General features: G+C 44.9%; 1 protein-coding gene across 1 annotated transcript in view; it reads left to right on the forward strand.

Moving 5' to 3' along the window:
- Positions 1–1956: 1956 nt before the first annotated feature.
- Positions 1957–27636, forward strand: part of nectin1b (nectin cell adhesion molecule 1b) — a 72048-nt gene continuing 46368 nt past the window's right edge. Inside the window, exon 1 of the mRNA XM_067506757.1 lies at positions 1957–3075. Coding sequence (XP_067362858.1) covers positions 3024–3075 — 52 coding nt within the window. The 5' untranslated portion in view covers positions 1957–3023. The remainder of the gene's footprint in view (positions 3076–27636) is intronic.

The following is a 27636-nucleotide window of genomic DNA, read 5'->3' on the forward strand; positions in this document are numbered from 1 at the left end:
GGCCCGGGTTTCGCCTTGAGCTCTGAAAAAAGCTGCAGTTCAGAACGAGTGTATCAAATTTCATCAGCTCGCGTTTACGTAAATCAATCGCCACCCCGGGCGCTCGATGAAGGGGGCACCGGAGTTAATGCGCCCAAAGGCAAGGGGGCCGTCCTGGACCTTCTTAGCCATCATCCCACGCGGGAAGTTTTTCCCCGAGCACGGAAGCTGATGCCGAGGTTTCGCCTCAAACGCACACGCCCTCACGCGCCGCCCAGAGCGAACCAATGCGCACCTTCTACGGGAACAGTTAGTGGTTAAGTGACTTGCTCGAGGGCACATTTAAAGTAGTCGCCCTTGAAGTAGAGGAGTTTATGTTCCCTTTTCGTCAGGCCCAAATTTCCAAGTCTATCAGTTTAGACTCTTACTCATCTCTCAATACCTCCAGGGAACTGCTGCTCTGACCTTTAAAGGTTCATGAAGTAAAGTGATTATCCACCAAATGGTAATATGTAGTGTAAAATTGGCATAGGTAATTCATGGTGTATATTTTATTCATCACTCTGGAAATACTCCCACTATCTTGCATGATACCCATGAATTTCCAGTCTCCATGTTTGGCTTGTCAATAGACAGTAATACATTTCAGCTGCAGACTACACAGTGCATTCACTTGGCATCATTCCATTTTTGCTAAGACCATTACTTTGGGATAAGCGTGCAGAATTTTAAGCAGCAGCACCCTTTTTTTCGCTTCTCTTCGCAGCTCTGCGTCTGACAAAACAAAATGTCAAGTCTCGAGTTTATCTGTATGCTCTCAGTATGAATGCACTCGTCTGCTTTTATTTGCGTTTAACAGGATTGTAGGTGTGTTTATTAACTGCGCATCCTTCAGGAAGAAACGCTCCATGTTAAGTGTGGTTTTCCACTTTGCGCGCCGTGATTTATGTTGCCGTGCCCCCAAACACACTCTGACCCTCGCGCTCTCGTGACACGCCGGGTAATTGCTTTTGCTGTTCAGCAGTGAATCATTATCAAACACGGGATTTTGTTCTCATGCAAACCTGCAAACTGGACCCACTCTGTGTTATTATGCATTTTGGTCCTTGTCTGTTGTAATTACCTGAAGAACGACCGTCCACAAGAGGGAAGTGTTATCACATCCGTCCTCATTTACAGTCTGTACTTTCACAGGCCCGATCCTGCTCCTGGAGAAAAAGGATGAGGTGTCTGAGGAGTGAGCGTACAGGAAGGAAGGAAAAGAGGGGCAGAATACGGTTCGTCATCCCTCCCAGCTGGCTCAGGAGGTCAAAACCAATCGTTGAAAACGTCCCCCTTACTTCTTTCTTTGCTATTTCTTTATTTCTTTTTGGCTGAGAGTCCTCTTAAGACACATCTCCCAAAAGAAGATGTGTTTTTAATTCAAAACACACATTGCCTCATTATGCAAATATGTAGGAACACAGGGTTCACGGTCCCACTCGGGGTTTTGGCCTACTTATAAGGGTTGTAAGTTTAAATGAGGTCTCCTGGTGTTGGGGGGGGGGGGGGGGGGGGGTCATTAGTGGATTCCTGATGGTGCCCTGCACTACTACTTTCTCATTGATTTGGTTATTGACGTAAATTATGTAATCATTTATCAGTTTTGTTGTTAGTAAGTGTTCCTGAATATGTGAGAACTCTTATATTTTACTTGGGCAGCACATAACGTCTAGTATAGTACAAGTCTATGATTTTATTGTTGGTGTAAGCGGTGAAGCTTAAGGTTATGATTCACATTTCCCTTTTCCCATAACACAGAAAAGCAAAGCAAAACTCCTCAGTTTCGGTGGCTTTGTGGGCCCCTCAAGGTATTTCAGCATAGGGGTTGTGTTTCACATTGCACAATTTCACTTCAGCATGACTGTACTTGACATTTTGTCATCCTCCCACCCTGTCTCGTCGACGGATCTATCGGTGTCTTCGTCCAACTGGTTTTCTTTTGCACACCGGGAGCTCAAATTAAAAGACCATTAACCGGTAGAAGAGCTAAAAAAATTGTCTTTAAATAAAATCGCCACCCAGGAAGGAGGCTTCCATGCCGCTTTCGTCCAGGCGATGCTATTGCTTTTTGCAGGACAATCCAGGCTCCTCCCTTGCGCAACGTCACCCGATCCCGATCTTCTCCCAAAGCGTCAGCGATAGTCAGCAACACACTCTGGTGGCGGATCAGCGGGGCGGTGCGCAGAGCTGGATAAAGCTTCGCTGTGTTTCATCCAAAAGGGGGAAAAAAGAAGGAAAGTAAAGGGGGGGTGGGTGTCTCCCAGCATTTCTAGAGTTGCACCAACTTCACCGGCCTGGTGTGCTGATCTCTGTGGCTGCAGACAGGGACAACCGGGAACTTGAGGAAATAAAACAGGAGCGGTGCCGGCAGATTATCTGTTAGGTGCTGGGACAATTTTACAGACGGAAGATAGAAAAAAAAAAAAAAAGGGAAACGTTTTCCCGCGGAGGAACTCTGCAAGTGCTGGAAACTTCCCAGCGCAGCATCGATCGAGGACCTCCCGCCCACTTTACCTCTGATCCACAATAGTGGAAAGAGGGGGGGGAGACAGAGAGAGAAAGAGGGAGAGAGAGAGAGAGAGAGAGAGAGAGAGAGAGGACTGCAGCCGCTGCGGTGGACGGAGCAACAAAGGCTACATGGTTAAAGTGGAAGAGCTCTTTTGATAACTCTTCGCTTGCCGTTTCCCTCTGAAAGACCTCATCGCCTTAACGGCAGCCCGGCAGCCGCGTGGATCTCGTTTTTTTGCGTCTTCGGAGGACGCCGTCAGGTTTTACTTAGTGCAAACTCTCTCCGCCAACCGCCGCAGACGTGAAAATTGATGCTCTGGCGCGGCGCGGCGAGGCGCACCACCGACCCCTCTAGTTTTGCTAAAGTCTGCTGCTGCTCAGTGAGGAGAGGTCGACTAGTGGGATTTTGCAGAAGTTGCATGCTTGGTCTTTGTCGTCTCGAGTGAGCCCCCATCCATCCACTCAAGAGAAGACCCCGGATAGTTGAGGCAACCATGGCGATGTGTGTGGCGATATGGATACTGCTGTTGGCGCTGCACATTCAAGGTAACCCGCAGCAGACCTGAGCAGGGAGTCATCTGAGACATTTCTGACTCAGTGACACATCACCTTCAGTGTGCGTGCGTGTGTGTGTGTGTGTGTGCGTGTGTGTCCGCGGGTTGCATGACGGACGAGTGCATCGTTGTGATAGTTGCAACAACATTGTGCAAAGGACTGGGGGAAAATCGGAAAGTGTTTGCAGTCTTAGAATCCAGCTCTGCCAAAACGGCTGCAGAATACTTATTTGACAGCAAAAATGAATGAACTTACTCGGGCAGCAGGCAGATGGCGATGTGTGCGAGCCCTGCAGGCCAGCACTCTCCAAGTTTCCCAATATCTCATTGCAATGGCAACTCGGAGACACAGAATGCTGTTGAATCCTAACTGAAACCTGTGGCCTGACATCCTCAGCTCCCCCGTCGGCCGAATAATGTAAATAATTTGAATTGAATGTCCAAAGAACTTCGTGCTTTTGAACAGGCCTGTGCTGTTTTCCACTGGAAGAGTAACACAGGGAACCGCGACGTTGTTCTTTCAGTGAATTGGCTCCAGTCACACTTGAAGAAATTGTACTCGATATATATATATATATTATAAGATTTTAGGAGGCTGAAAAACAGAGAGTGTGTGCTCTGGGTGTTTTGAACAGAGGTGCTGAGGGATAAATGAGGGATGATTCCACATTGATCATCCTGACATTACAGCTTCCCAAAGTGGGTCTTATCATTTGAACACAAGCTTAATTAGTAAGGAGCATCCGTTTGGTTATATGGACATCCTTATAATTAGAAAGCACGCCATCAATGAGACAAGGTGTGTGTGTGTGTGTGTGTGTGTGTGTGTGTGTGTGTTTAGGCTACCATAATGCCCAGGGGTTTTAAGGCTTAACTAAAAGTTTACTGGCTTGTTTACATCCTGGACTGGTAAAGTCTTTGTGGCGACCCCGTTTAAAGGAAGAGATGGAAAAGGGGTCAAGTGTGGTCAAAACCTGTCAGGAAAGGTTTTCAGCGGTGCTAATGTCCACATTGTCTCTGACGGAGCCGTTGAATGTGTGTTTACTTCCTTATCTAATGTGTCTTATGTGCGTTTCAGATTGATGAGTCATAAAACTGTTATTATTTCAGCTCCTTCGAGCCCAATAACAAGTGAAGGTGTTGGCCTTGTTTGCTGTGAGGCTCCGTGTGGTGTTACGAGTTCAAGACTGATGGAATACTTTGATCAAAAGCTCTGTCTGATTTACATTGAGATGATCCCTTTGCTTGTGGAGAAGATCAGGATTAACTGGTCCCCTTGGGATTCCTGGTGGAAATCGTTTGAAGCTGTTCAATCAAGGGAGTGGGAAATGTCTCCGAGGCTGCTCTTAAAGCATCCTGGAAATGTCTCATTTGAGAAAAGCGGGCCGCGTTTTCCAAGCCTAATTAGACATCATACAAACACATTTTGCTCTTAGTTCTGTTTTATTGCGGCCGTTTATTTAAGACCGAAGCAGCTGCATAATTCATTCTTTTTGACATCTCCATGCAAAGAACAGCTTGGAAGAGCTTTACTTGTGCAGTTGTTCGGGCCCATTTCTTTTGACGTGCAAAAACAAGAATTTGGTCTTTCACCCTGAGGTTAAAGGGCGTAGCCATAAATGCCCACCGTCTTTGATGGCTTAATTGATATACAACATGTTCCAGGCCCTACCCTCATTATCCAAGCGCAAACAAGTGGGAATGGGCCTAACACATGCAAGTTGCAGCAAACCCTGGTGCAGTTATCCGTCGGGGAAAACCATTTGTGCCTGTCATGGCAATAACCATTTGTAGAAAACACAGGAGTGCCAAATTCATAAACAGAAAATATTCAGAGCCGCTCGCCAAATAAACGATCAAATTAAAGGAACACTGAGAATAATGGAACTGTGAATAATACCAGCAGCTCTGTTCCTGCTCCAGTATTGCAGAGTGATATTTAATTGAGTGTGGATTGAGTTAGCAACCAGGTGGTTGTTTATGGCTTGGCTCCATCCGCAGGTCCTGGTGCTGCACGTATCGCCCTCAGTGGTGGGATAATTCCCCATCTTAGTTGGATTAAACATTTGGGAAATGAATGCTGAACGGTGGACGAGCACTGAGTTGGAATTCACCATTATTCAGGACTGGGATTGTGTAGCTGTGAGTTATAATCTTTGTAATAGCTTGGCAGCATGCGAGCTAGAATCACTGTGCTCCAGACCCCCGTTGTTCAGCCCTGTCAGTCATTTCACGCAGTCTCTCGTGTGAGTTTCTGCTGAATGTTCAGTTGGACGCCTCTCTAGTAATGTCACAGCACAGCTGCATTATTTTGCGTGGCACTGCCCCTTTGCCGTGTTTATTCGCCGTTTGATTTTCACGTGCCGCCTCCCAAGATACGTACACCATGGGTGACGTCTCCCGTTTCGCTTTGATGGACAGCTTTGTTGTTCGAAGTCTTTAGGGTTAATTGCGCCGCTAACTGCCTGATTTCTGTGCCACAGGCGCGTCACCGAAGCCCGACACAATCGCTGCCGCGTGCATTTGTTTTTCCGCACTCGGCTGAAGCGCGTTGAAGTCTACCTTTGTGCATGAATGTCACGTAATTCAGTTGGATTGATTGATTGATCGAACAGTCGAGGGGTCTAAAGGACATTTACAGGCTCGTTCATAAATAGACGTTTGATGTCGAGGAGTGAGAGCAGCAGTACATATTTCCTCAGAAGGGTCTCAGAAAGAATACTGCTGTCCCCTTTGGATCATTGTAATTAGCATTTTGACTTTACTCGTTTTTTTTTCTCTCTTCTGAAGAGAACTGTAATTGCTCGTCGGTGGCATTCTGCATTTCATTTGGATGACAGTTGGGATCTTGTGAAATGGAGAGAGTCACTATGGGATTGTTGGGCCTTGATGGTTTGAGTGTGAATGCAAATTGCTCTTGTCCTCATTCCTTTGGGGAGTCTCCCTTTGGTCCCTGCTGGGCTGATGGATGGGAGAGAGACTTCTGAGTCCTGGGAGACCAGCTTTAAGAGAGCTGACAAGAGATTAATCTTCACTTTTGCCATAGGAACTAATGGCGGCACTTGGCCACTCAGATTCGTCTCTTTAAGCATTTAGCTCATTGTGGTTCTGCTGTCAGGCCTTAAGCAAATCCTCCTCAAAACACAGTGTGAGAAGTTGCTTTAAAGCACAGTTTCTCTTTCTGGAAATTGAGTTACTCTCCACTAATTGTGCCTCTTCTCTCAAACAAGCAATGTCCTTTTCTTTGGCAAGATATTTGAAACAGCTTTGTTTCGTTCCACAAGCTACCGCAGTTGATCCGAGATGCACTTTGTCAGGTTCTTTTGTAAGATCATGATGCACATTTCCAGCCCCCGTGGTTTGTGCACAAAGGCAGTATATCACAAAACAGATGAATAAAACATGACGATAAGCACTAAACCTAAATAATGGAAAGGTTATGACAAAATGGAGTGTTCTGCGTGTAGAATGCTGCACAGGTGGTGTTACAGAGTGAATAGATGTTAAGTTCACCTCTCCGGTTGTTTGTAGTTTGTATGGAGATATTTTGTGTCATGATAAGGAGTAAAATGAATGTTTCAAGGCCTCACCAGGAGCATATAGCTATTTTGCATTTATCCGTGATGATGAAATAGCTTGGATTTGATCTTCATCACGGATTGAAGCTATTTTAAGGAATAAGGAGGTTCAGTCAGATCACGTCTAAGGTTACCAGACATCTTGTCGTGTCACAACATGCAGTGCGGTATCATATGCAGTGTTTTCCTTGGCTTGTTAGTTGGAGTGCGGTGTTTATTGGGTGTCACCCCTTGCTCCTTGGCTTTCTTCACGCCAGTCACCATGTTGGGCCAGGACGAGGGGGGGTGGGGGGGGGCGTGTTATCAGCAAACTGCAGCTACAATTTCATGCTTTAAGTCCTTAACATTCTTCTCACTTTCAACTCAAATCGCAGAATCAGCAAAGTAAGGGGGAAAAAAAAAGGGGGGGGGGGAGATCAATAAAAGGGGTTCAAATCTCGCCCTAAGCGCTTCTGATTTGGCATTAAGACGTCAAGTCGCTTTTCTTTCTGTTTAATCGATCCTTGTGAAGGGATTAAATGGTTAAATTCCTGTTGTGTTCTTGAGAATGAGAATGGCATTGACTGACTGCACTTGTTCCATATTTTCCTTGGCGTTAGTCAGATAGCTGTTCCAGCATCTGAGGAAAGGCTTATTATGCTTCCAGGGTTGATGTAAATCTGCTCCTTAAGAGAAAAGTAAATAATCTCACATGTTGGAGGGATTCTGACAGCTTGCACTGTTTTATGCTACTTGGCTTTGCCAATAGCTTGTATATTTTTTGGCACTACTTTTCCCTGGGTGTTCAGTTACTATAGTTACTACTCGTAAACTAATCATGCGATTTTTTTTTTTTTTTTACAGAAACTCCATCCGTTTCTGTGTTTTTTGAGCTGCTGTATGGAGGGAACATGGCTTTTAAAATGCATTGTTTTAATAATTCTATGCAGTCCTCCTGTATTTTCTGCTTCGCTGGTTTATGAACGGAAGCCAAATTGGAATAACGTTCATTCTCGATGTCTGGGTTCACAACTGGTGCATTTACTCACGGGCTGATCTGGGATTGAGAGGGGATAATTCCTAGTCTTCCCAATATGGCTGTATGTCTTTAAAATGGAGAAGATCTGATAAGTGCTGCTCTCCCACCCCTCTGCGACTGACTGAACAAGTCAATTTACAAGAGGCAGCTGGGCTGATGTGCCTCCATTAAGGAAATCCTGATAACCGGTCAGCGAACAACCTGCTGAGTCTGAGGATAAAGCTTGATTTATGGTCCTGGTTAATCTACACAGAGGTTACAACGCCATGGGCTACAAAAGTGCCCCCCCCCCCCAATTGCGAGCAGGTTATACTTGGGTACTGGTGGTCTTTGTCGCACGGCAATTGCATCACCAAAATGGTTTCTGTGCCACCATGTTGTTTGCTTTGCCACTGTGGTTCTACAAACATGGCAGATGTTGTTGAGTTGGCGCTAGCAGATGTTGAAGAGCAGTTACTTTTTATGGAAATTAAAAGATGGTGTGTACAACCACTGAACTGATTAAGGCAGAAGGCTCACGTGGACCAATCACAGTCATTATTATTTATTATTGGGGGGGTGAACATCAGGCTATGGCACAGGGGTCTGCATAGGGGCCGTGGCTATGAATGAATGCGAAGATCTGTGACATATGTTCAGCGCACAAGTATAATACAAGCTGAACGGGGGGAAATGGATAACGTAAGGCCGAGTTTTTACCTGCTGCTGGTGCTGCAGAAAAGCCACAGAGAAACACTGCTTGATGGAAACCTGACTGACTTGATTAGTGTTAAGTGTTTAAAGTGATCCTGGTCAGCTGTGTAAACACTTCATTCGTGGCTCATAATTTCTTCAACTTTTATTTTACAACTTGACGGACAAGTTGAAGCAGTCTTCTGCTGCTGATCTCAGTCTGTGAATTCTGTCTTGACTCGTGCAGTCTGAGCTGTCCATGTTCTGAAGATGAGCTCGACCTTTAGGAGGCAAAAACATTTCAATTAGGTAATTTAAGTATTATCACATTTTTCAGATCAACAACAATCGACTTTCTTCTTATGTTTTTAGTCGGGAGTATGTGTATCTATGATCCGGAGTTTTCAGTTCAGATTATGTAATCTGACTCTGGAGGAGCAGGTCGACCGCAGATGACAACCTCCATAGCATGAGCAACCAGATTGCATCATCTGAACTAAGATTTTCTTCCAGATAATGTGATCTGGAGGAGTTTTTTCAGCAAAGAAAGAGCAGAGAAATGTTTGAAAACATGGATGTCAGATGGAAAGTTAATACTATTCATATGCATGTGCTGTCCCAACTAGAACCATCGAATGAAATCTGCATCGTTGTCCTTTAGGTATGTGAACGAACCCTTTTATGCTGGTTCTGCAGGAGATGTGTTTTATTTTTAACACTCCACTAAATAAAAAAATAAATCGGGTTTTCATCCTTCTTGAGAAAAATTCTGACACTTTTGTAATCTGAGATAGGTCCACATGGAATGTTTGCAGAAACTATCTCCAACTCTGGCCTAAAAACATCCGCACTGCCTTAAAAAAAACCCATATCTGTCAATCCCATTACAGGCCTCCCAGCTTGCCCACTGCACACACCATCCACGGATAAATACTCCGGCAGGCATGAAGCTGAAATGGCATATTAGCTTGCGGAACACATTGGAGTAAAAAAATATCGAACATTTCGGAAATTTAGCAGCTGCTTCAATCTTTCGCTACAGAAACATTCAGAATCAAAGTAGTATCGAACTTTCCGTCATTGTGACAGAGCACCGGGACTTTGACAAGGCTCAGAGCTGATCTCCTGCCAGAACCAAACATTTTTTTCTTTTTTACTTTGTACAAACTTGGGTGTACCCACCCCCCCTCAACCCCCTCCAGCTTTTCGCTCTTCCCCCCCTCCCGCCTCTTCGCTCCGTCTTTGAGGACGGTGCATGCTGAGAGTCGACTTGGTTAGCACTTGATACAAAAGGAGGATTGTTTCATGAAATGTTTCCCTTTTTAATGAGTGATGGTGTTCGCTCATTTAATATTCCGCACTGATATCTCACTGGGAGCTGACTGTGCTTCAAAGCAACAGCGTGGTTGTAAATGGGAATGGGTGAAGGGGGGGGTGCAGCAGTGGTGCTGCTATGAGGAATAGGGAGGGGGGGGCTGCTTAGAAAACACAAACACAGGCTTATTTATTCTCCCTGACATATAGTTAAGCTCCCAGTGTGCTGCAGCGTGGTGCAAAGCTCCTTAGTGCCCTCGTCCTGTGCAGACTGACGGGCAAAATATGAGTGATAACAGGTCAGCTCTGTGTCAGTCATATTTCTCCCCGCGTGGCTCCGTGTGTGCATGGCTCCCCACGGTTTACACGCAACTTTAACCAGAACAACTTTACCCAGAACAACTTTTAACGATAATTGCTCATTTCTCAAGGATTTCAACAGCTTATATGGCAACGTTCCCGAAAATTATTTCCGCTATTATTACTTCCCTCCACCTGCGCCGCAGCTGACGTTGACGGTTTGTCAGAGCTTGACATTACAGTGAGATTGAGGTCAACACACGCGACTGGAGGAATTTCTTCATTTTCCCCTGATTTCTAGTGCACATGGCTCAACTTTGCCGCGAGAGCGATGAAGATAAACACAGCAATGTCCTGCAGTTTGGCATTGATCCCTCTGTTTTGTTAGGAGGGTCTATGCCAAAGCAACTAATGCAGGCTGCTATTGATTCCCCTGTTTCATGCCTGGCTGAATCTAACTCTGATGTTGCATTGTTTTCAGAAAGTCAGGTGTGCCAAATGACCTCTAGCTCCTTCCTGTATGTTTCTTTTTTTTTCCATGCTAGATGTGGCTATCAGTAGATTTGGTTTTTAAATGTGGGGGGAAAGAGAGGCGGGCGGGTGAGTAATCTAACCGCTAACCCCACCTTAGAGCAGGGGAGGGGTCCTGCTTATCCCTTTATCTTGAGTTGTAACAGAGTGAATCAGTGTCAGCGCTGCACCTATTTAAACTGTTGACTTGTGTGCATAAAAGCAAAGCTGTAGGGTAAAGCTGTGCTGTGCTTATATTTATCCCTCCGAATGCAATGCATTGTGTAACAGCTCCAGCACATCAAATGCCATTAAAAGGAAAAAAGAGGGGGAGCATGCATTCACTTCCCCTTCTCTTCATGCTTGACATTTATTAGGAGCAGCTGAAAAAAACACGGACCCCCGTGATACATACAGTTCCCTCCAGACGTGTGGCCCCTGTTACAGAGAGTCCACAGAGGGCTGCTGCAGTGTTTGGGATTGACTGGCTACAAATCAGGTTGTCCTCACGTGGACCTCTCACTTCCTCTAAGTCTCATTGAGCTCATTTAACGTGATATTCATGTCTGAAAGTAGACGACAAGTGAATTGTAATTGAATAAATCTGCTGACGTTTGTCTCTGAGTCAACGCTAACAAATGACGTGCATTTTTGCTGACGTTCCTTTGGCCTCGTGCTAAAAATACGCCTGGGCAGGACTAAACAATAATAAAGACGTCAACGCCTGTAACATATTTAAGCAGCGGGTCAGTTTAGAACATGGAAAAAGCTTTGGTTAAAGAACAATCCGGGTTGACCTTGATCTAACTACTGGTTGGCATTGACATTTTATCTGGGTTACCTTTTACCATTTCCCCTGAGGATCTCTAATGCAAAATAGTTGCATGTAAAATGATCCTCTCTTCCTCCTCCTCCTCCTCCTCCTCCTCTTCCTCCCCCCCCCCCCTCGTTACTTTTTGCCTCTTCAAGCCGAGTAACTTTGCCAGGGGTTCCCACATGGGAGCTTCCACTCTGGCAGCACACGTCTTGCTTGGCCGGGGGTTTGCAAGTGTAATTAACCAGTCAGGAATCTGGAGAGAGTGTTTACACCAGTGAAGGAATCGCGCGGGGCTACTTTGTAGTATGTCAACGTAACTGTCAGCTCAGCCACGAAGATGCCAATTGTCACATTTAGGCCAGAGAAACGGGAGGTTGGGGGAGGTCGAGGGTTCCCCCATCGCTCGCCCACACGTTGAACATAGGAGCTACAACATTTATATGATAAGTTATGCAGGTAGAAGTGGCCGCGTAAACACCCACTCGCTGACCCCGCACCCACGTAGCTCATTGTCTCCGATGAAAAGTGAGGAGGAACAGTGCATTCTCCTTGGTTTATCGCTCCATTTGAGTTGAATTTCTTCTCCCACTTTAACCACACGCTCTGTTCACGAGCACAAGCATCGTAAATATTTATCTCAGACGGATGCAGGGGCACGCAGTCGTTCCCAGCACTGTGTACCTTCTTTGTCAGCACTATGGAACTGAAAATAGAAGCTAAAGAGGAACAAATGTAGGAATGAGAAACTTGATATAGAGGCTGTTTAGCACCGCAGCAAAACCCTTAAAATACCTTCCCTCTTACAGCCTGCAGACTCATTCCCTTCAGGTTGCCAAGTTTTAAATTGTTCTGCAAAACGGGGTTAGGGACTGCACCTTTCTTCCCTAAAAAACATTTGCAAGTGGAAAATAATAGCTTAAATGTAAAGAGGAAAAGGGGAACTGCAGATTTCCATGTAGACGCTGCAGGGGATTGCAGTTTGCGGAGGGTCCTGCTGTTACTGAATGATGCTTTGTTTCAAGGGCGAGTTTAGTTTGCCTTGAACTGGTGGGCTTGGCTCAAGTTCTGCTTAAAGCACACAGGGAAGAAAAAGACTTGTGCAAATAAAAGTTAATTCAATTTTTTTTCCAGCTCATTACATCTTTTTTCTGTTTCTATGCGGGAAGCCAGTAGACCCCCAAACCAGCTCATATTCTCCATTAAAGCTATCTTCAACAAACGCGTTGCCTCTCGCATAATTGCGAGAATATTATGATACACAAAGCAGTAAATTAAATTAAAAGCTCCATAAAGTGCTAAAGATCATATTGTCTAGTAAATTAGTTTAATTAAAGCCTGCCTTAATTCAAGTAATGAGTGATTCAGAAGCTCAGTCAGATCTTTTGTATTAAGTGGGTCCAAGTCTAGATGAAATGGAAGTCCCACGTTTCAATAGACCACTCAATACGCGATAAAAGTAGTGAGGGATGAAACTGATTGGATTTTCCTCACATTGGCAAGCGAGTGTTTCATCCCTGCTGTTTGTGGAAATTTGGTGAAGCTAAAAAAAAAAAAGTCATTTGTGCCACAGTGAGTTGTGTCCCAGTGAAAGTAAGTCAAATAACAGGGGGCTGATTCCGTACGTGGTTATATGGGATTTGAAGGGTTAATCCTATTGGTTTGGTGGCGGGATTTGCTCGTGTAATTCCGGTGGAAGTTTCCCTGACCCCCTCGCCGTGCGGATGTGGCGCGCGAGACTCCCGGGGCAGTTTGTTTTGCGCTGCACAGCCCCGGTCTCCCCAACCTCCCTTTCAGTCTCACACTAATGACGCTTCACCACTAGCAAGGGGTGGGTGTTTGTTTTTGCCCAGGAAGGAGTGCACTGAAGCGTGGACGGGCGTGTGTGAGCGCCGCTCCGTACGCAGATACGTACGTCAGCTTCACGTTGACGGCCCTGCTCCCCCCCCCCCACACACACACACATACCCCGATCCTGACCCACTTTCTTTCCCCCGCTTGTGCTCCCTCTTTAATTGCCGCTCAGCACACTGAGGCCATCTGCTCAACCGAGGCCCGTCGCCATGGAGATGCTGGGAGGCTTTTAGGATTTGCCGCGGACTGACCAACAGGGAAATAGAGGTCAGCGGAATGGGGGTAGGGTGCAGGACTGTCACAGGGGCAACAGAACGCTGTCATTCGATACGTGTCCGACAGGGCAGTACACCTGTATGACACCAAATACATACAGTCAGATCGTATCCTTTGCTGTTTTAACAATCTGTATTTGTCTCTGATAAAGCAAAAAAAAAACACACTTTTCCACAAAGTCAGCTTTACAGGATGTATGATCCAGTTCTTTCCCTATTGGTCCTGACAGGTTTTCTAAATCAGAGGAGCACAGAACATTGTAATCCCTCAGTTTTAATTTCCTATGACACCAATGAAAACAGCCAAACAGGAAAACAAAGTTTCCTTTCTTTTTGCGAAACTTCTTCACATTTCTCTGAATGTTACGTGTCACACGACGAGGACATTGTAAACTAAGGGGCTATTTGTTTTTGTTAAGATTACTGCGGCGCCTCCGTCAGATGTGTAGTTAATGTTGTTTCATCTGCCTGCTCTAATCAAATTGAGCTATGTGCTTTTATCCTCACGAGTGTCTTTGTGTTTTTCGCTGCTCCTGCTTATTTCCTTTCCAATGACACGCCTCAGTGAAAAAGCATTTGTGCCGTGTTTCCAATTAACAATCGGGCGTATTTCAGAGCCGCAGTCTTCACAGCTAGGTCACCGCTCGCTCCTCAGTCTGTCAGCTGCACTCGCATCAAACCTGTCCTGTTTGTTGTTCGCGCATTCAAACAGTTCATGGCTGTGGCACAGGATCAATTGTCTAAATAGGTAAATGTGCCATTTTATTCCAGGAGAATGTCTTACTTAAACAGCTCTAATGGAGTCGGGGTATTGACCTCTGGCACGTGCACAGCGCCGGGCTTTCGGAGACACTGTATATTTACTCCTTTAAAGGTCAATATTGGTAACTGTCATTTCTGAAGTGCCATTTATAGGTCAATACCTCATTAGTAATCTGGTGGAGTTTGGATCAAATGCAGCTGCTGCCTTGTTTGTGTCACTAAGCTGCAACAGTTTCCCATCTCAAGTTCAGAGCAAAGCATCCGGATTGGGCACTGATGCAAAACCTGATCGGAGTACTGTCATTTAGACAAGAATTCCTGGCTTATTTTATTGTACCTGAGTAACTGTTTAACTGATGAAGCAAAAGACAATAACTGAACACCATCAAATTGCACGTTTTGTTCAACCGACGGTTCGTAGCCAAAGGTCTTCCCATTACATTGCATAATCTTTGCATAAAATCCTGCGTGAGAAGGTTGAAATATGTTGGCATTTTTGAAACGATGATAAAAAGTTCATTAGATTTCACTGAACTAAATTACAGCACCCGCTACTACTCGAGCTTTAGCAGGTGCTGTGACCAGGAATGTAGTCGCCGCGTCACGGCGGACAGACTAAACCGTGGCGCCATGTGTCTGTGGACTGCAATGTGATGTCTGAGTTAGTGTGTTTATACTGAGTTGCCTAACAAGAGCCAGACCTCCCATGAAGGCTGTCAGAATCCACCAACTTTGATGCCGTCTCTATCTGCATTGATGCCTCAGACGGCGTGTTTTGCTCCTCCATCACCTTCCAATGACATAGTAACACGGGAGGCTGTGACAGTGGAATAGGTAGCGCTGTCAATTTATACTGCAGCGAGCGCTTGATCTCTGAGCTGCCCAAATGTACAGTCGGAGACTCAGAGTTGAAGTTAACAAGACAATGTACCCAGTGCCCGTAATTGGACAGGGCCCTTTTCAGCAGTGTGAAAAGATAGAGGGGCCGTCTGTCGGCCGGCCGGCCGCCCAGTCAAGGTCGTGATGTCGAGTGCTGCCTGTGTTGTATTTGCTAGCATGCCCTTCATCCTATCGCAGCTTATCCAGCTGCTGCTGTGCAGGGGTGGGGTGAGAACTGCTGCCTTCTGTGTGCATCACCCTAGATTATATGCTCAGAGAGATTAATCAAACTGTATGATGTTAGGCTTTGAAAGAGGGACCAAGGAAGGCTTGTTCCAAGCAGCCCTGCCAACATATGTCCTTTAAATGGCGCTGAACATTGTTTTGTTTGTCCTTCGAACTGTATAAGGAACATGTCCTGCTGTGAGTATAGATCCATTACTCGGACCATAGGCTGGTACTGTGGACATGGTTTTCAGCAAAGTGGTGCAAACAGCGCTTAGTGTCTTTACTCTGAATTCTCAACTTGCCGATTCTTGCGCCTCAACGCACAACACATTATCAAAGAGCACAGTTTTTCGTATCTTGTTACTAATTATTGATTATTGATATTCCACGGTCTTTGTTGTGCCAAAGTACTGATTGCAGTTTGAATGGAGGCCACGCTGAAGCAGGACTCTAATTACCCCTCCGGAAGTACACGTGCTGACTGGAGGGACGGCCGCCTCCTTCTTGCTCCTCATTTGAACTGAGCTACATTGCTCCTTCTGGCATCACCCAAACCCAGGATTCTTTTCTGTAGCCCTGTCCATGCCTTCTTATGCTCAGACGAATTTCAGGGCCTTTTTTTTTTTTTTTTTGGACAGCAGGGGAAGAAAGCCTGTTCACTGTGCAACAGAAAGCCATCCACTCCACCATTCAGTGGAATATTTATTTACCCTCGCAGTGCCATTTTGGTCTGCAGATTCCCCGGAGAGGCAAATGCATTAAGCCACTCACTGTATTTACTTGTGCTGGATTGATGCTGATGTGTGAGGGCAGGCCAGAGGATGGAGGATGGGAAATTGATCATCAGTGAATGAGTGTCAGGGGAATCTTGACATCCACAACTGTTTTTCACACTTTGAGTTTAGAGAATCCATCAAGCAGAAACTCAGTGCCATCTGAGAATACAGCTACTTACCACATAGATTAAGACATTGCTGTTTGTTCCGGCATACACGCTTTAGTGGGGGGGGCTTTGTTTGATTGTAGAGGATAATTTACTCACCCTGCATGTTTGTACCTCCCAAGTTGTCATAAGTTGCCGTAAGCCCAGGCGTACATCCATCCATCTGGGTAGTGAACCCTGCTACAGCTGTTGATGTGATTGTTGTCATATTTCATATATGATGGGAACGTGTTCATGCAGTGCGGAAATCTAGACATTCCCCGTGTTACCCCCTGCACTTGAAGTTTGCATTTCTAAACAACAGCATTTGTCTCATAGGTCCCTCCAGTGTTTTATGGCATTGATATAGGAAGACATGCAAAAATAAAAAATCCGAAATGTTTTTTTTTTTCCCCAGCACCGTGCCCTCGCTAATGGTTTGCAGGAGTGGCATTTTCCGCATACAGGTTATCATTTTCATCAATCTTTCGCATTATATCCACTTGGCTGACTTGCAATAATTGCAAATATTGGGGATAAACACACAATGTAAGATGTCTTTCAGAAAGGACCTTCAGAAAATCTGTCCTTTTCAGTCACAATCATTACACAAACTAAATAATCACAGCAGGAGGTGAAGTACAGCTAGTAAGGATGGATGGCTCATTATAATTCCAAAAAAAAGTGGCCTTTTAGATGGTTAGTGATGGGTAGATTAGTAGTTTTTGCAAAAAAAAAAAAGCCCTGTACAAAACACTGTCATTTATATGATGGTATTATAGTAAATGTGCTTTGTGGACAATCTGTTTATTGAGTATGGGAATAACAATCATGCATTTGCAAGGTAATCCCTGAAGCAAAGATCTGGTTTATTTAACATTTACACAAAGAGCGTCTCCAAAACTAAGCACAGCTGAGTCTGTATTCTGCAAATACAGTTTGAATAATGAATGATATCCTTTTAAAATTCCCTGTGAGATAAACAAAAGCCAGGAATGAAAGGCTTATCTGTGTGCCTTTGAGGTCTGTCTTCCCACACACCTTGAACAGAGTTCTCATCTTACCATCTTCTTTTTTTTAATTTTTTTTTTTTATATTTAAAAGGCCTGCAGAAATTTAGGAGGAGAACCAATGAAAACTACCATTAAAGGATGTGTTATATTTTGAATTAGAGGCATTTCAAGGATGGGGAGCAGGATCTCCCAGGCATGAATAAGCCCTTTGTGTTGCATGTGTAGACTCATTTGTTTAGCTCGTCTAGATGCAGACAGTACTGATTTTCATGTGGTGAATGTGAAAGTAGACTTTATGAATAACGAGAGGATTACAGGAATTACTGTTTCATGATAATGCAAGTTTATTTGAATCCACATAATTGTTGATTATTTCTCGGTGTGTTCAGGAGTCTAAGACCTGCTCCTGCAGGTTTGATGCCTGACTATGCAGGTGGCACTTTCCTTTTTATTTTATTTATTATTTTTGGTTGAACTGCCAAGTCGATTTCGTTCCCAGCTGATTTCCATGGCTAAACAAAGGTTTAATCGATGGGGGGAAAAAAACGACATGCTGGATTAACGCACATATTTTGACGCAGTTCACACAAGTATTAATATTTGGGAAAGAAATCATGACTCTTCTCTGTGTCAGGTAAATGTAGCCATGGGCGGTTGAAGCAACTTCCTCTACGAGTTTATTCGGAGGATTAATTAAATGCAGTTAATTAATATTCCTGACTGGTTATGTCTTTCAGATTATTCACCACCGTGATTGAACATTAGATTTATGATTAATATTTATAGGAGACTGCCAAGAGCTGTCAGCCTCCTATGAATCAACAAGGCTTCAAGACCCTAGAACCAGTCGATGTGCTATAAATCAAAGGCTGAGCAGGGGGAAAAAAATCCCACCAAGATGAATAAAAATAAAGGAAGAGGGAAAAAAAAAAGGATCTAATTAGATATGCGTAACCTTTCTGCAAGAAGACTTTGAGATTTATTAGTTCAAAGCTGTTTGCTCCTCCCCTTCATAATATATGTTTTAAGTACTGGAGGAAATGAATATGTCCACGGAACTGAATACGCTCGGGCACCGTGACCACAGCTCATGCATCACAAAAGAGTGTGTGCAGGCTTCTCTTTCATGTAAAGTTGCATCATGCACTCGCCACTACGCTACACAATCCTCAGGAGTGCTTGCATGTGTGGAACTATTTTTAGCAACTCGCATGCACACATTGAAGCCCGTGTGCCCAATGCAATGTGTCAGGACGGCATCATGTTAAAGATTCAGTCAGATGGTCCTTAACACATTGCCCAGAACTCTGCAGAAGGGATGTGTTTGTGCCCAGCCCTGGAGGGGGTCACGTGCTGACCTCATTGTGTGCACGAGCGAGTGCACTCTGCAGAATCACTGTGCAGCTTCCCTCCACATAACGAGAAAAGGGACTTATCTCAGCTCTTATAGCTAATTGATTGATTTCTCTGGCACAAATATCCAAGACAGAAACATTTTTTTTCTTATCCGCTCAAGTCGGTTAGCGACGGCAGAGGGAGCGGTGAAAAATGAAAATGGGCCCCTTCTCTGAAAACGACAAGATTTAATATTTTTATCCCTAGAAAGGAACTGACACGCTTTATTACTCTTTGCCTTACCACCCCCGCCCATCCCTCATAGGGAGATCTGTGCCACGGTACTACGGCACGGCTACGGAAAAGCACTTTGCAGCGAACAAAACCACACCGCTCCTTCATAAACACAGAGGTTAATGTCTTATTTACAAGCTGCAGCCTCAACGGTTCACGTGTTTGGCACAAATGTCTCGCTGTCTTTTGGAGACAACGCAGGCAAAGGTAAATCCAAGACAGGCAGATCCATCTTAACGTCGTCCCCCCCCCCCCCCCTCAGTGTCCTAACCTTACAGGAGTCCAATATCCCCCCTCCTGGACCTTCAGAGATTGCAGCTGGCCCGCTTTCTTCTCTGGTACATTAACTCTTGCAGCCTGTGCTGCTTCACTGGAGCAGATGCCGCCAGAAGAAAACAAAGCTCGCAGGCCAGGGGGTTAATAACACTCATCTAGGGGTCTGTCATGCTGTTGCCAGGTGTGTCACACTCAAAGTACACTTGGCTTCCATTTGTTCCTGCCTTTTGACCTCTGCCTTTCACACAAGTGAAGGTTTGTGTACATGTTAAAAACCATATCTATTCAGGTCCCGAGTCTGAGAGATTCCAGTAAGCACAGACTGTCCAGTTTATGTATTACGTGACGCAGAATGGACCGAAATTAGACACACGTTTTATCGATGGAAAGTAAAATACAGCGCTAACAAAACACAAGTATTCTTTTGTCCGCTTTGAAGCAAATCAAATGGCTTCAATTGTCATAAAGGGCTGAGCTGCACAAACTGACAACAAAATACCAGTGTTGCCAAAGAACTACAAAACACCTTGAATGCGAATCTCAAATCTGTGTCATTACTTTGTGCCAAATATTGTGCTTGGTCTCGCTGATTATATTTTCCATCGCAACATTGTGACATTTGATTTCACATAATGTACCATTATGTGATCACGCTGTCTTTCATAGATCGGACGACAGTACACCAGGGCTGCATCAATTCATTTTTGAAAAGAAGAAAAAAAAAAAAACAGTCATTCCTGCTCCTTCACTGATGTGTAACGTTCACATTGTAACTCACATGGTATTGCTTGTGACAGATTGTGTGCGAGGAAGGCCAGGGTTGTACATCAATATGTCAGTGAGACTTTCTGTTTGGTTGACTCTGGGCATTATTTTTGGCTTTGGTTGCGTTTGAAGCCATCTGAGAAAAGAACTGGTCTTCGGGAAGAGAAGCGCGGATGACCAGCTTCGGCATATTTGGCTCATTTGAGAATGAGGTTGATGCATAATAAAGGAGAATATCAAGGTTGTCTCTTGGCCTTGTATTGTCACAAAACACAATGTGGAATTTTCCAAGCTTGTGTTTCCTCGGCTAAATTCTTGTTAAGTCTGTTATATGCTCCTCGTTTCTCTCAGTTCCCTGTGATGCATTTGTGTGGTAAAATGCCAATTTCCCTCTTTTGAATGCATCTCCTAAGACACAGCTGCCTACTTAGATAGCTAATGGCTGTGTTTTGTGCTGCAGCGCCGTGAGTTGAGGTTGTCGTGATGGCATTTGTTCTCTCTGCCCAAGGCCTGGTCTGTCATTGTGTATCAGGCCAGCCAGTGGCCATGACTCACGCGTGAACCCTCTGGGTGCTGGAGCTCACAGAGAGAGAGAGAGAGAGAGCGAGCGCGTGCGGGGTTTAACAGTCAGCACCTGGAAATAGATACATGGCAGTGGAAGGGGGGGGGGGGGGGGGGGGGGGGGGGGGGGGGGGGTGTTGGTGAATATTCTCACCTCACAACAGTTGGGGCTACGCAGCTATTTGAACAGTACAAACTCTGCCTTTTTTTTTTTTTGTTCTCCTTTCCTTTGGTGGAAAGCAGTCATCATGCTGATGATTTTGCAAGTTTTACACAGTTCCCTCCGCAAGCAAACAGCATGTCCAGCTCTGTGGCATCTGCTCCCTTTGGATTTTCCTGTTGATTTAGCTGATCTGTTTAGGCATTGGCCTTTTCTTTGTCTGCTTAGTCACTCTGCTGCTTACGCTAACCCCGTCGGTTCGTCTGTGTATTTCCAACAAACTGTTGCCTTGTGCTGCTCTGCAAACCTAAACCACATCGCTGTCTGCGCGCGGCGGACAGACCCGGAATGACGCAGCCGTTTAATTAGCCCGGCCTGGATTACATTTGTATTTTATGCATTAATGATTAACTCCAGCAAAACAAACATTTACATACAGTAAGTTAAAATGTCAGCGATAATAACTTAAACCTGTGTGTCTGTAATGTCTGCTGATATCATCTGGTTCCTGTTCTCTCTCAGCCCCCCCCCCCCCCCCCCCCTCCCAATTTGCCTGTCGTTCCACTTCCTCTTATGGCTTAATCTCACACACTGACATATTTTCAGAAACATATCCATCAGTAGACACCAGGGAGAGTCCCCCTCCCCTTGTTGTATAACATCATCTATCTTCCTGGGGCCTTTGTTCAGCATCCTGTCTCCTGCAGGGGGACGGCAGCCAGTGCGAGGGTGGCTTTCTGTTCGATAGGCCGGTGCAGATGCAAAATGACAGTGACACAAAGAGGGGGCCTGCCACGCAGGACCTGACAGGGCTGTTTTCCATACAGAAGAGGCTTCACATGACTTAAAGGCCCAACCCCAAATCAGATCACAGCGCCACACTCGACACCTCTTTGGCCTGGTTTGAATGTTTGTCATTTCCCTCAGTAGGAAAACGCTTCTTTTTGCTTTTGCCCAGAATTTGACAGCCAAATGTCAGACTGCAGTGTATTTTCTGAATCCATGAGTGGTTTCTTTGCCCTTGCGTTGCCTAAATATTGCACTCATCAAGTGCTTTTGTGTTCGCTTGTGATTGGAATAGATTAGAAAAGGTTCTTTTTGGCTCTGAAGGATTTAACAATTTGGTTTGTTTTCAAGTTTGGAGCTGAACCATCAAGTCGACATGATTCTGCTACAACTTATCTAACATGTAGCGTCAACTGTGTCTCCTGTTGAAGTGTCGTAGAGCTAGGAGCTGAGCCCATTGTCTATTGTCTTATTGTAAGTCGACCTGGAACCTTTGCCAAATGCCTCAAGAGTAAATGTAATGATAATATTCATTATTGCTTTTCAGTTTACCTTGTATCCATTTTCTCTTATGCCCCGCAGGTGAACTGCTGTCCCGAACCCTATTGTTACATACCGAATATAAAATATATTCATATCTGCAGTCATATCTGTTGTTGGGAGAGGGATCCATCAGCATGTCTTGTTGCCAGATTACACAGTCGTAGCATTTGCAAAGTTGTCTTTCTTGCTTAGGTGTGTCGAGGCTGGTGTTTGTACTTGTGAATTGTCGTCTGAAGACTATAATCTTTGAGGATTAGCAAATTGTAAAAGCTTTATTGTCTCCAATAAAGCCATTTTCAATGTACTTTCCATCTGTATGAAATGTATGTCGGAACACCTTAAATGTTTGGACAGGTTACTTCTTGAATGTGAATGGTGTCCACATAACAATGAGGACCCAAGGTTTCGATTATCAAAAGTCCAAAAGAACTTGGAATCACAATGTGTTGCAAATATGTGTCCAACGCCAGAAGGAGAAGAATTATTTTAATGGCCTCATTTCTAAGCTCTTTCTATGCAACTTTGATGTCCACTCAGTCTCATTGTGTGAGATCCATTAGCGAGAAGAAAAGCTTGCCTTAATTTGCCTCCAGTGGAATAAATGAAATATAAATGTAGGGGTATTTATAGATCTGAGGTGGCTCTGTGAGGATGTGCTTCTTTGAACCCAAAAGTAATAAGGCTGCAGATGAAGGCAAAAGACGTGGCGTGTTCCGCGCTCGCAGGTGACTGATTGTCCATCTGGAGCCAACACGTCGCTACGTGTAAGACTCATGGCTGTTATTCAGGTGTACGCTCTGCGGTCGCTCTAGGCAATCTGCAGAGCTTAAGGCACTTTGTTTGTCAGCAAGAAATCTTGACAGCTTCAAATTTTAAAGATAAAGGACAGACGGGGAGATGAAATGAGTGTTGAGCCTTTGTTGCCGAACCGAATGCTGGTTTTGAAAGAGAAATTTTAGACGCTAAACATTTGTGCCGTTGTCTCAAGAATGTGTGCTCTTGTTCAAATTATAGTATCCGTTAAAGGGATATATACTGTGTGTGTGTGTGTGTGTGTATAAAAGTAGGATTAGTGGAGGTATGGGTTCTCTTGGGGGCATAAGACAATTTGTTTAGTTTATTCATGTTGCAAAGGCATAAATCACAATATCTGGAGACTTTGTGTCTTCTGCTCTCAAATGAAATGATTGATCCACTTTATGATGCATGAATGATGCTACCAACCATTTTAAAGACGTGAAACTTCTGATGGCTTTTACAGGTGTCATTGAAGGGGTTAAACAGTCACCAAGGGGGAAGAGGGGGGGGGGTTTCACTTATAAAACAGGTGGTTTTGACTCAGCGTGGACTGAAGGCCTCCTTTTATTTCGCTTTGAACAGGTTCGCTCATGTCAGAGTCCCTAGTGCGTAGGTGGAATATCACACTTTTTTTTGCTCCGTCTCTTCTCGGTTAAAGACCGTTCAGAGACCATCCCTGGGCACGGCACAGCTGCATTTCTGCTCAAAAGAGGACTTCACACTTGCTATTAGCAAAGATATGGACTTAGTGTGCAGCCAGCCTGCAATTGACTATCGGGGAAAAAGAAGCCCCAGTATCTCCAGAGGAGCGCAGGAATTGCAAGTGTCCGTCTTTAGGTTTTTGTAGTCTAAATGCCTGACATTTGCTTCAGCATTTCCCACTTATGTGTAACTTTGTGGACTGTAGGGATAATGTACTCCGAGGCCCGTGTGCTACCGGTCTGCCATAATGTCAAATTGCTATAGAACTGTTGAGAAACTAAACTAAATGCCACTTCACTATGGGGAAGGCTGACTAATCAGACGAGGGCTCAGCTTTCTCCTTGGGGTAGAAGTTACCAATTTTGTGTGTCTGGCCTTCTGTCGTTTATTTATAGTAATAACCCAGGGAGACTTTGTAGTCCAGTCTTTTCTCTGCTTCACCTGATCCTTAAATGGTAACAGCATCTGTCCGTCCACCTTGCCGTTCTTTGCTGCAGAGCTGAAATTCCACCCTGCTTCCTCTGAGAACTCACTGCTCGGATCGTTTTTTGAAATATGCCAACGCACTTCTTCATTTCCATAAAAAGACACTGAGCAAGCAGTAAATTTTGTTCTAAGAACAAACGTATAGGCGATTAAACAGACGCCTTTAGATAAAATGCTAACAAGCTAGTTATTTTTTTATTTTATTTTTTTGTTTGTGTCACGAAATGAGGATTTCGAAAACTGCTGCCGAACACAAGCTGTTCCCTGTGACAGCTTCATCTGTGAAGCCATATTCTCCAAGGGCTCAAAGTCTGCCCAGGGATCACTGAGACCGTTTAAGATTACATGTCTGCTGGCAGGTAGCAGCAGATAGGTGAAAATAATTGGCTTCGTCACCAGGCGCCCCGCCACCTCCCCTCCCCTTTTACTTGTGGCGGTGGCGACAAACTGAGTGACACAGCGAGGTAAGAGGAGCCCAGCCCCCCTGCACCCACCTGAGCCGCTTGTCTAATCTGCACTGATGTTGCTACCCTGCTCTTGTGGCATATAATCAAGAGAGGGAACCCTTATGCCCCCCCACTGATTGGGTGTAAAAGAGGTTGCAGACCTAGTTTCATGCAATTAGTGGAGGAATGCCAGACGCTAATGGAACACAGAAGTGTTGGCAAAGCATTATGATGGGATTGTTGGGGCCACGGGAAGCAAAAAGAGGACTTTTGCCCAGAGGAAGAGTAGCACTGTACAGTATATGAAACAATAAACTGGAATGACGTCGGGGAAATTATCCACACACAGCGTGCGCTTGGGTGCGAGGCTTATTAAGGACGGGCACTGTGGGAAAGCGAGGCTGCTCAGTATAACATGATAAATATTACTGAAGTAATGCAGATGGTCGGGCACAGGGGAGCACTGTGCAGAGGAACAATAGTGAATGGGGTTTTCTGTAGTAATTAAGCTCTAATTTGCGTTGACGGCGTTGATGCTTTTGCTCGGCCAAATCTGATTGGTGACAAACAAGGGGAGGAAACCTTTTGTCTTGACACAAAGCTGCTCAGAGGAGGGGGGGGGGGAAAAAAGCCCAAAACAAAACAAGAAAGCAGGACATCTGAACTTGGGAATTTACTATTGATGCTTTAAATGTCACATTTTGAATATGTAGACTGAACATAAAAATGGTGAGGCTCGAGCTGAATGCTAATGCCGCTCCAGACTTTGGAGGAGCTGAGAGGAGAGGAGCTGGCAGGTTTGAGGATGGTGTAAAATTAGCGCAGAAATGCTCACGTGCAAGTCATTGGGCTTGTTTATGTGCTCTCGCATTAACAAGACGCCCTGTTGAGTCTGTGAAATGCTAGGGTTGACTTTTGGGCATAAATGTAAAGGATTTGGGGCAATATTGGAAAAACCCGTAAACGTATTTCCAACTAAAAGCCTCAAACCAAAAAAACAGTGAGTGGACTGAAATTTTAGAGGTCAGATTGATGTTTGGCCTTTTTCTTTCATACATGACTAATAATGGCAAGTCAATGAAATTGCCGGTGATTTTATGTGAATACACATACAGACTGGGATAGTCCAAAGCTGTCTTGTGTGTACTGTACTCACGTGAGGTCGTACTGTAGCCTGATTGTGTAATGTGACACTTGTGAGCGAGGTCGGCGCTGCTTAAACCTCCCATGTTTAATTCATGTGAGGTCTAGCGACTGCGAGTCAGGCGACCAGCAGATGCTGCAGAAATAAGGGAAGCTCTCTGGGACAAAAAGTGGAACACTGCTAGTCCGACAGTACTGTAGTGGGCTCGGTGGCGTCGGCTGTTAACGAACCCATTAGAAGACTCAAACCGTCACACGAAGTTTTACACGAACGCAGCACAGATATATTGGGAGATTAGTGTAAGTGGAGCAGATGCTGTGAGTAAGAAGGGGATAGTAATGTCACCACCTTCAAGTGAATCTGCAGCTGTAGAGAGCAGCCTCTCAGGTGTTCTTCCACACTTCTTGTTTTTTTTTTTTTTTTTTTCTGTTTGCCCTACCCCCCTTTCAAAAAAAAAAAAACAAAAAGCAGCACTGCCAAAGTGTCACTGGAGGTTTTAAATAAATAATCACAATATGCACTTATCAGATGACAGCTCTGCATGCACTGCACTCGCCGGGTTCATCTCCTGGAAGTTCAGGTTTGAGCTCTGACAGGAAGGACAAGTTCCTGCCTGCATTTACAACGCCACACCAACTGTTTCCTAGCCACTGTTGGAACAATTACTCATAACACCGGGGGCTCAGCCAACTGAATAGGGCTGTTGTTCAGCTGTTTCTATGTCAATATTTCACACATGAATCACCCTTGATGTTCCTGAACCTGCACAGTTTACAGAGTCCTTGACACTGCTTCACTGTCAACTCACAGATACTTAGGGGGGGGAAAAAGGTGGGATACAAAAAAGAAAATCGCTCACAATCTTGCCATTTTCTTAAAAGGACCAAACGGCTGAGGTGGTGAGGGGGTCCGGCACTGTGAGGCTTTATTATGGCCTGCACTGTTTTGCTCCAGAGGCACAGTGTCCTTGGTGCACATGTTTGGATTTCATGTGTTGGTTACAGCATTTTCATAGCCTTTCAGACGCACTCTTCCTTACGGATAATGGCAGGGGGGACGGTCACCGAGTGGCTTTCAAACCTTAGAGCCTGTGCGCACAAAGCAGAGACTGAGGCGTGTTTGGCTCGGCTGGCAGCGGTGCTGGTCGGGTTTCAAGCGTCTCATATTGGCCGTGTCGCGGTTAGTGAAATGTGTAGAAATTACATGTGACTCTGGCCAGAGAGTAAGCTGCGGCAGAGGCGGCCACACCCGGGTCGCCCACATGTCTGCGCCAGTTCGAAAGAGAGGGAGGGGGGAGGGGGGGGGGCAGTATGGTGACATCAGCTGTGGACCAAGCTGTTTAACCGGTCTGTGGATGGGAGTTGTAATGTAGAAAAAGCCGTTAAACTCACCCCCAGGTGGTTTGGACGAGTGTGTGTACGTTTGTTAAAAGGGAGTGTTTGAATAGTGTGTATTTCCATTAGGGATTTGTTTGAGTTTGGGAGAAGAGTATTGAGTGTGTTGTTTGGGCTCTGTGAAAGCTGGGGATTAGTATGGCCGGGTTTGAATGGTGGATCCTGCTTTTACTGTATAAAGTCTGGAATAAGTATGATGGCAACTAATGTCCGAAATGACAATCGAATCCATCCCGGAATAATTTGGACCCTTCCGAATATAATTTCTTAGATTACTAGAAGTTAAACTCATTCGTATAGAGACATGGGCTTAACTTATTTGCTAGTTAAACCTAAAGAACCAGTTCCATATAATACCATGCAATAAAAGCAGCAATGTGTGTGTATGTGTGTGTGTTGTTCAAGTCTTATTTGCATTACTGTTCATTGTAATATTAGTACCTCTATTTGCTTTTCACCTCTTGTCCCAAATTTGCCCCTAAAACTATTGCCATCCTCCCCGGTCCTACTTTTACCGGCGCTGAGACAACGGGACGTCTGTGTCTCACTGTGGTTCACTGTTACGCAATAAGTAAGCTCCAGCTGCTCTAAATAGTAAGCTGACTGTCCCTAAGATCATCCCAGGTGAGTAATGTTTAAAGAGAACGAAAAAAGCACATTGTAGAACAGAAGCCTTTTAAGGACCCACTTAACACATATAGGCTGCGAAATACTGTAGAAATCA

Source organism: Channa argus, chromosome 6, assembly GCF_033026475.1.
Source record: "Channa argus isolate prfri chromosome 6, Channa argus male v1.0, whole genome shotgun sequence".
NCBI lineage: Eukaryota > Metazoa > Chordata > Actinopteri > Anabantiformes > Channidae > Channa > Channa argus.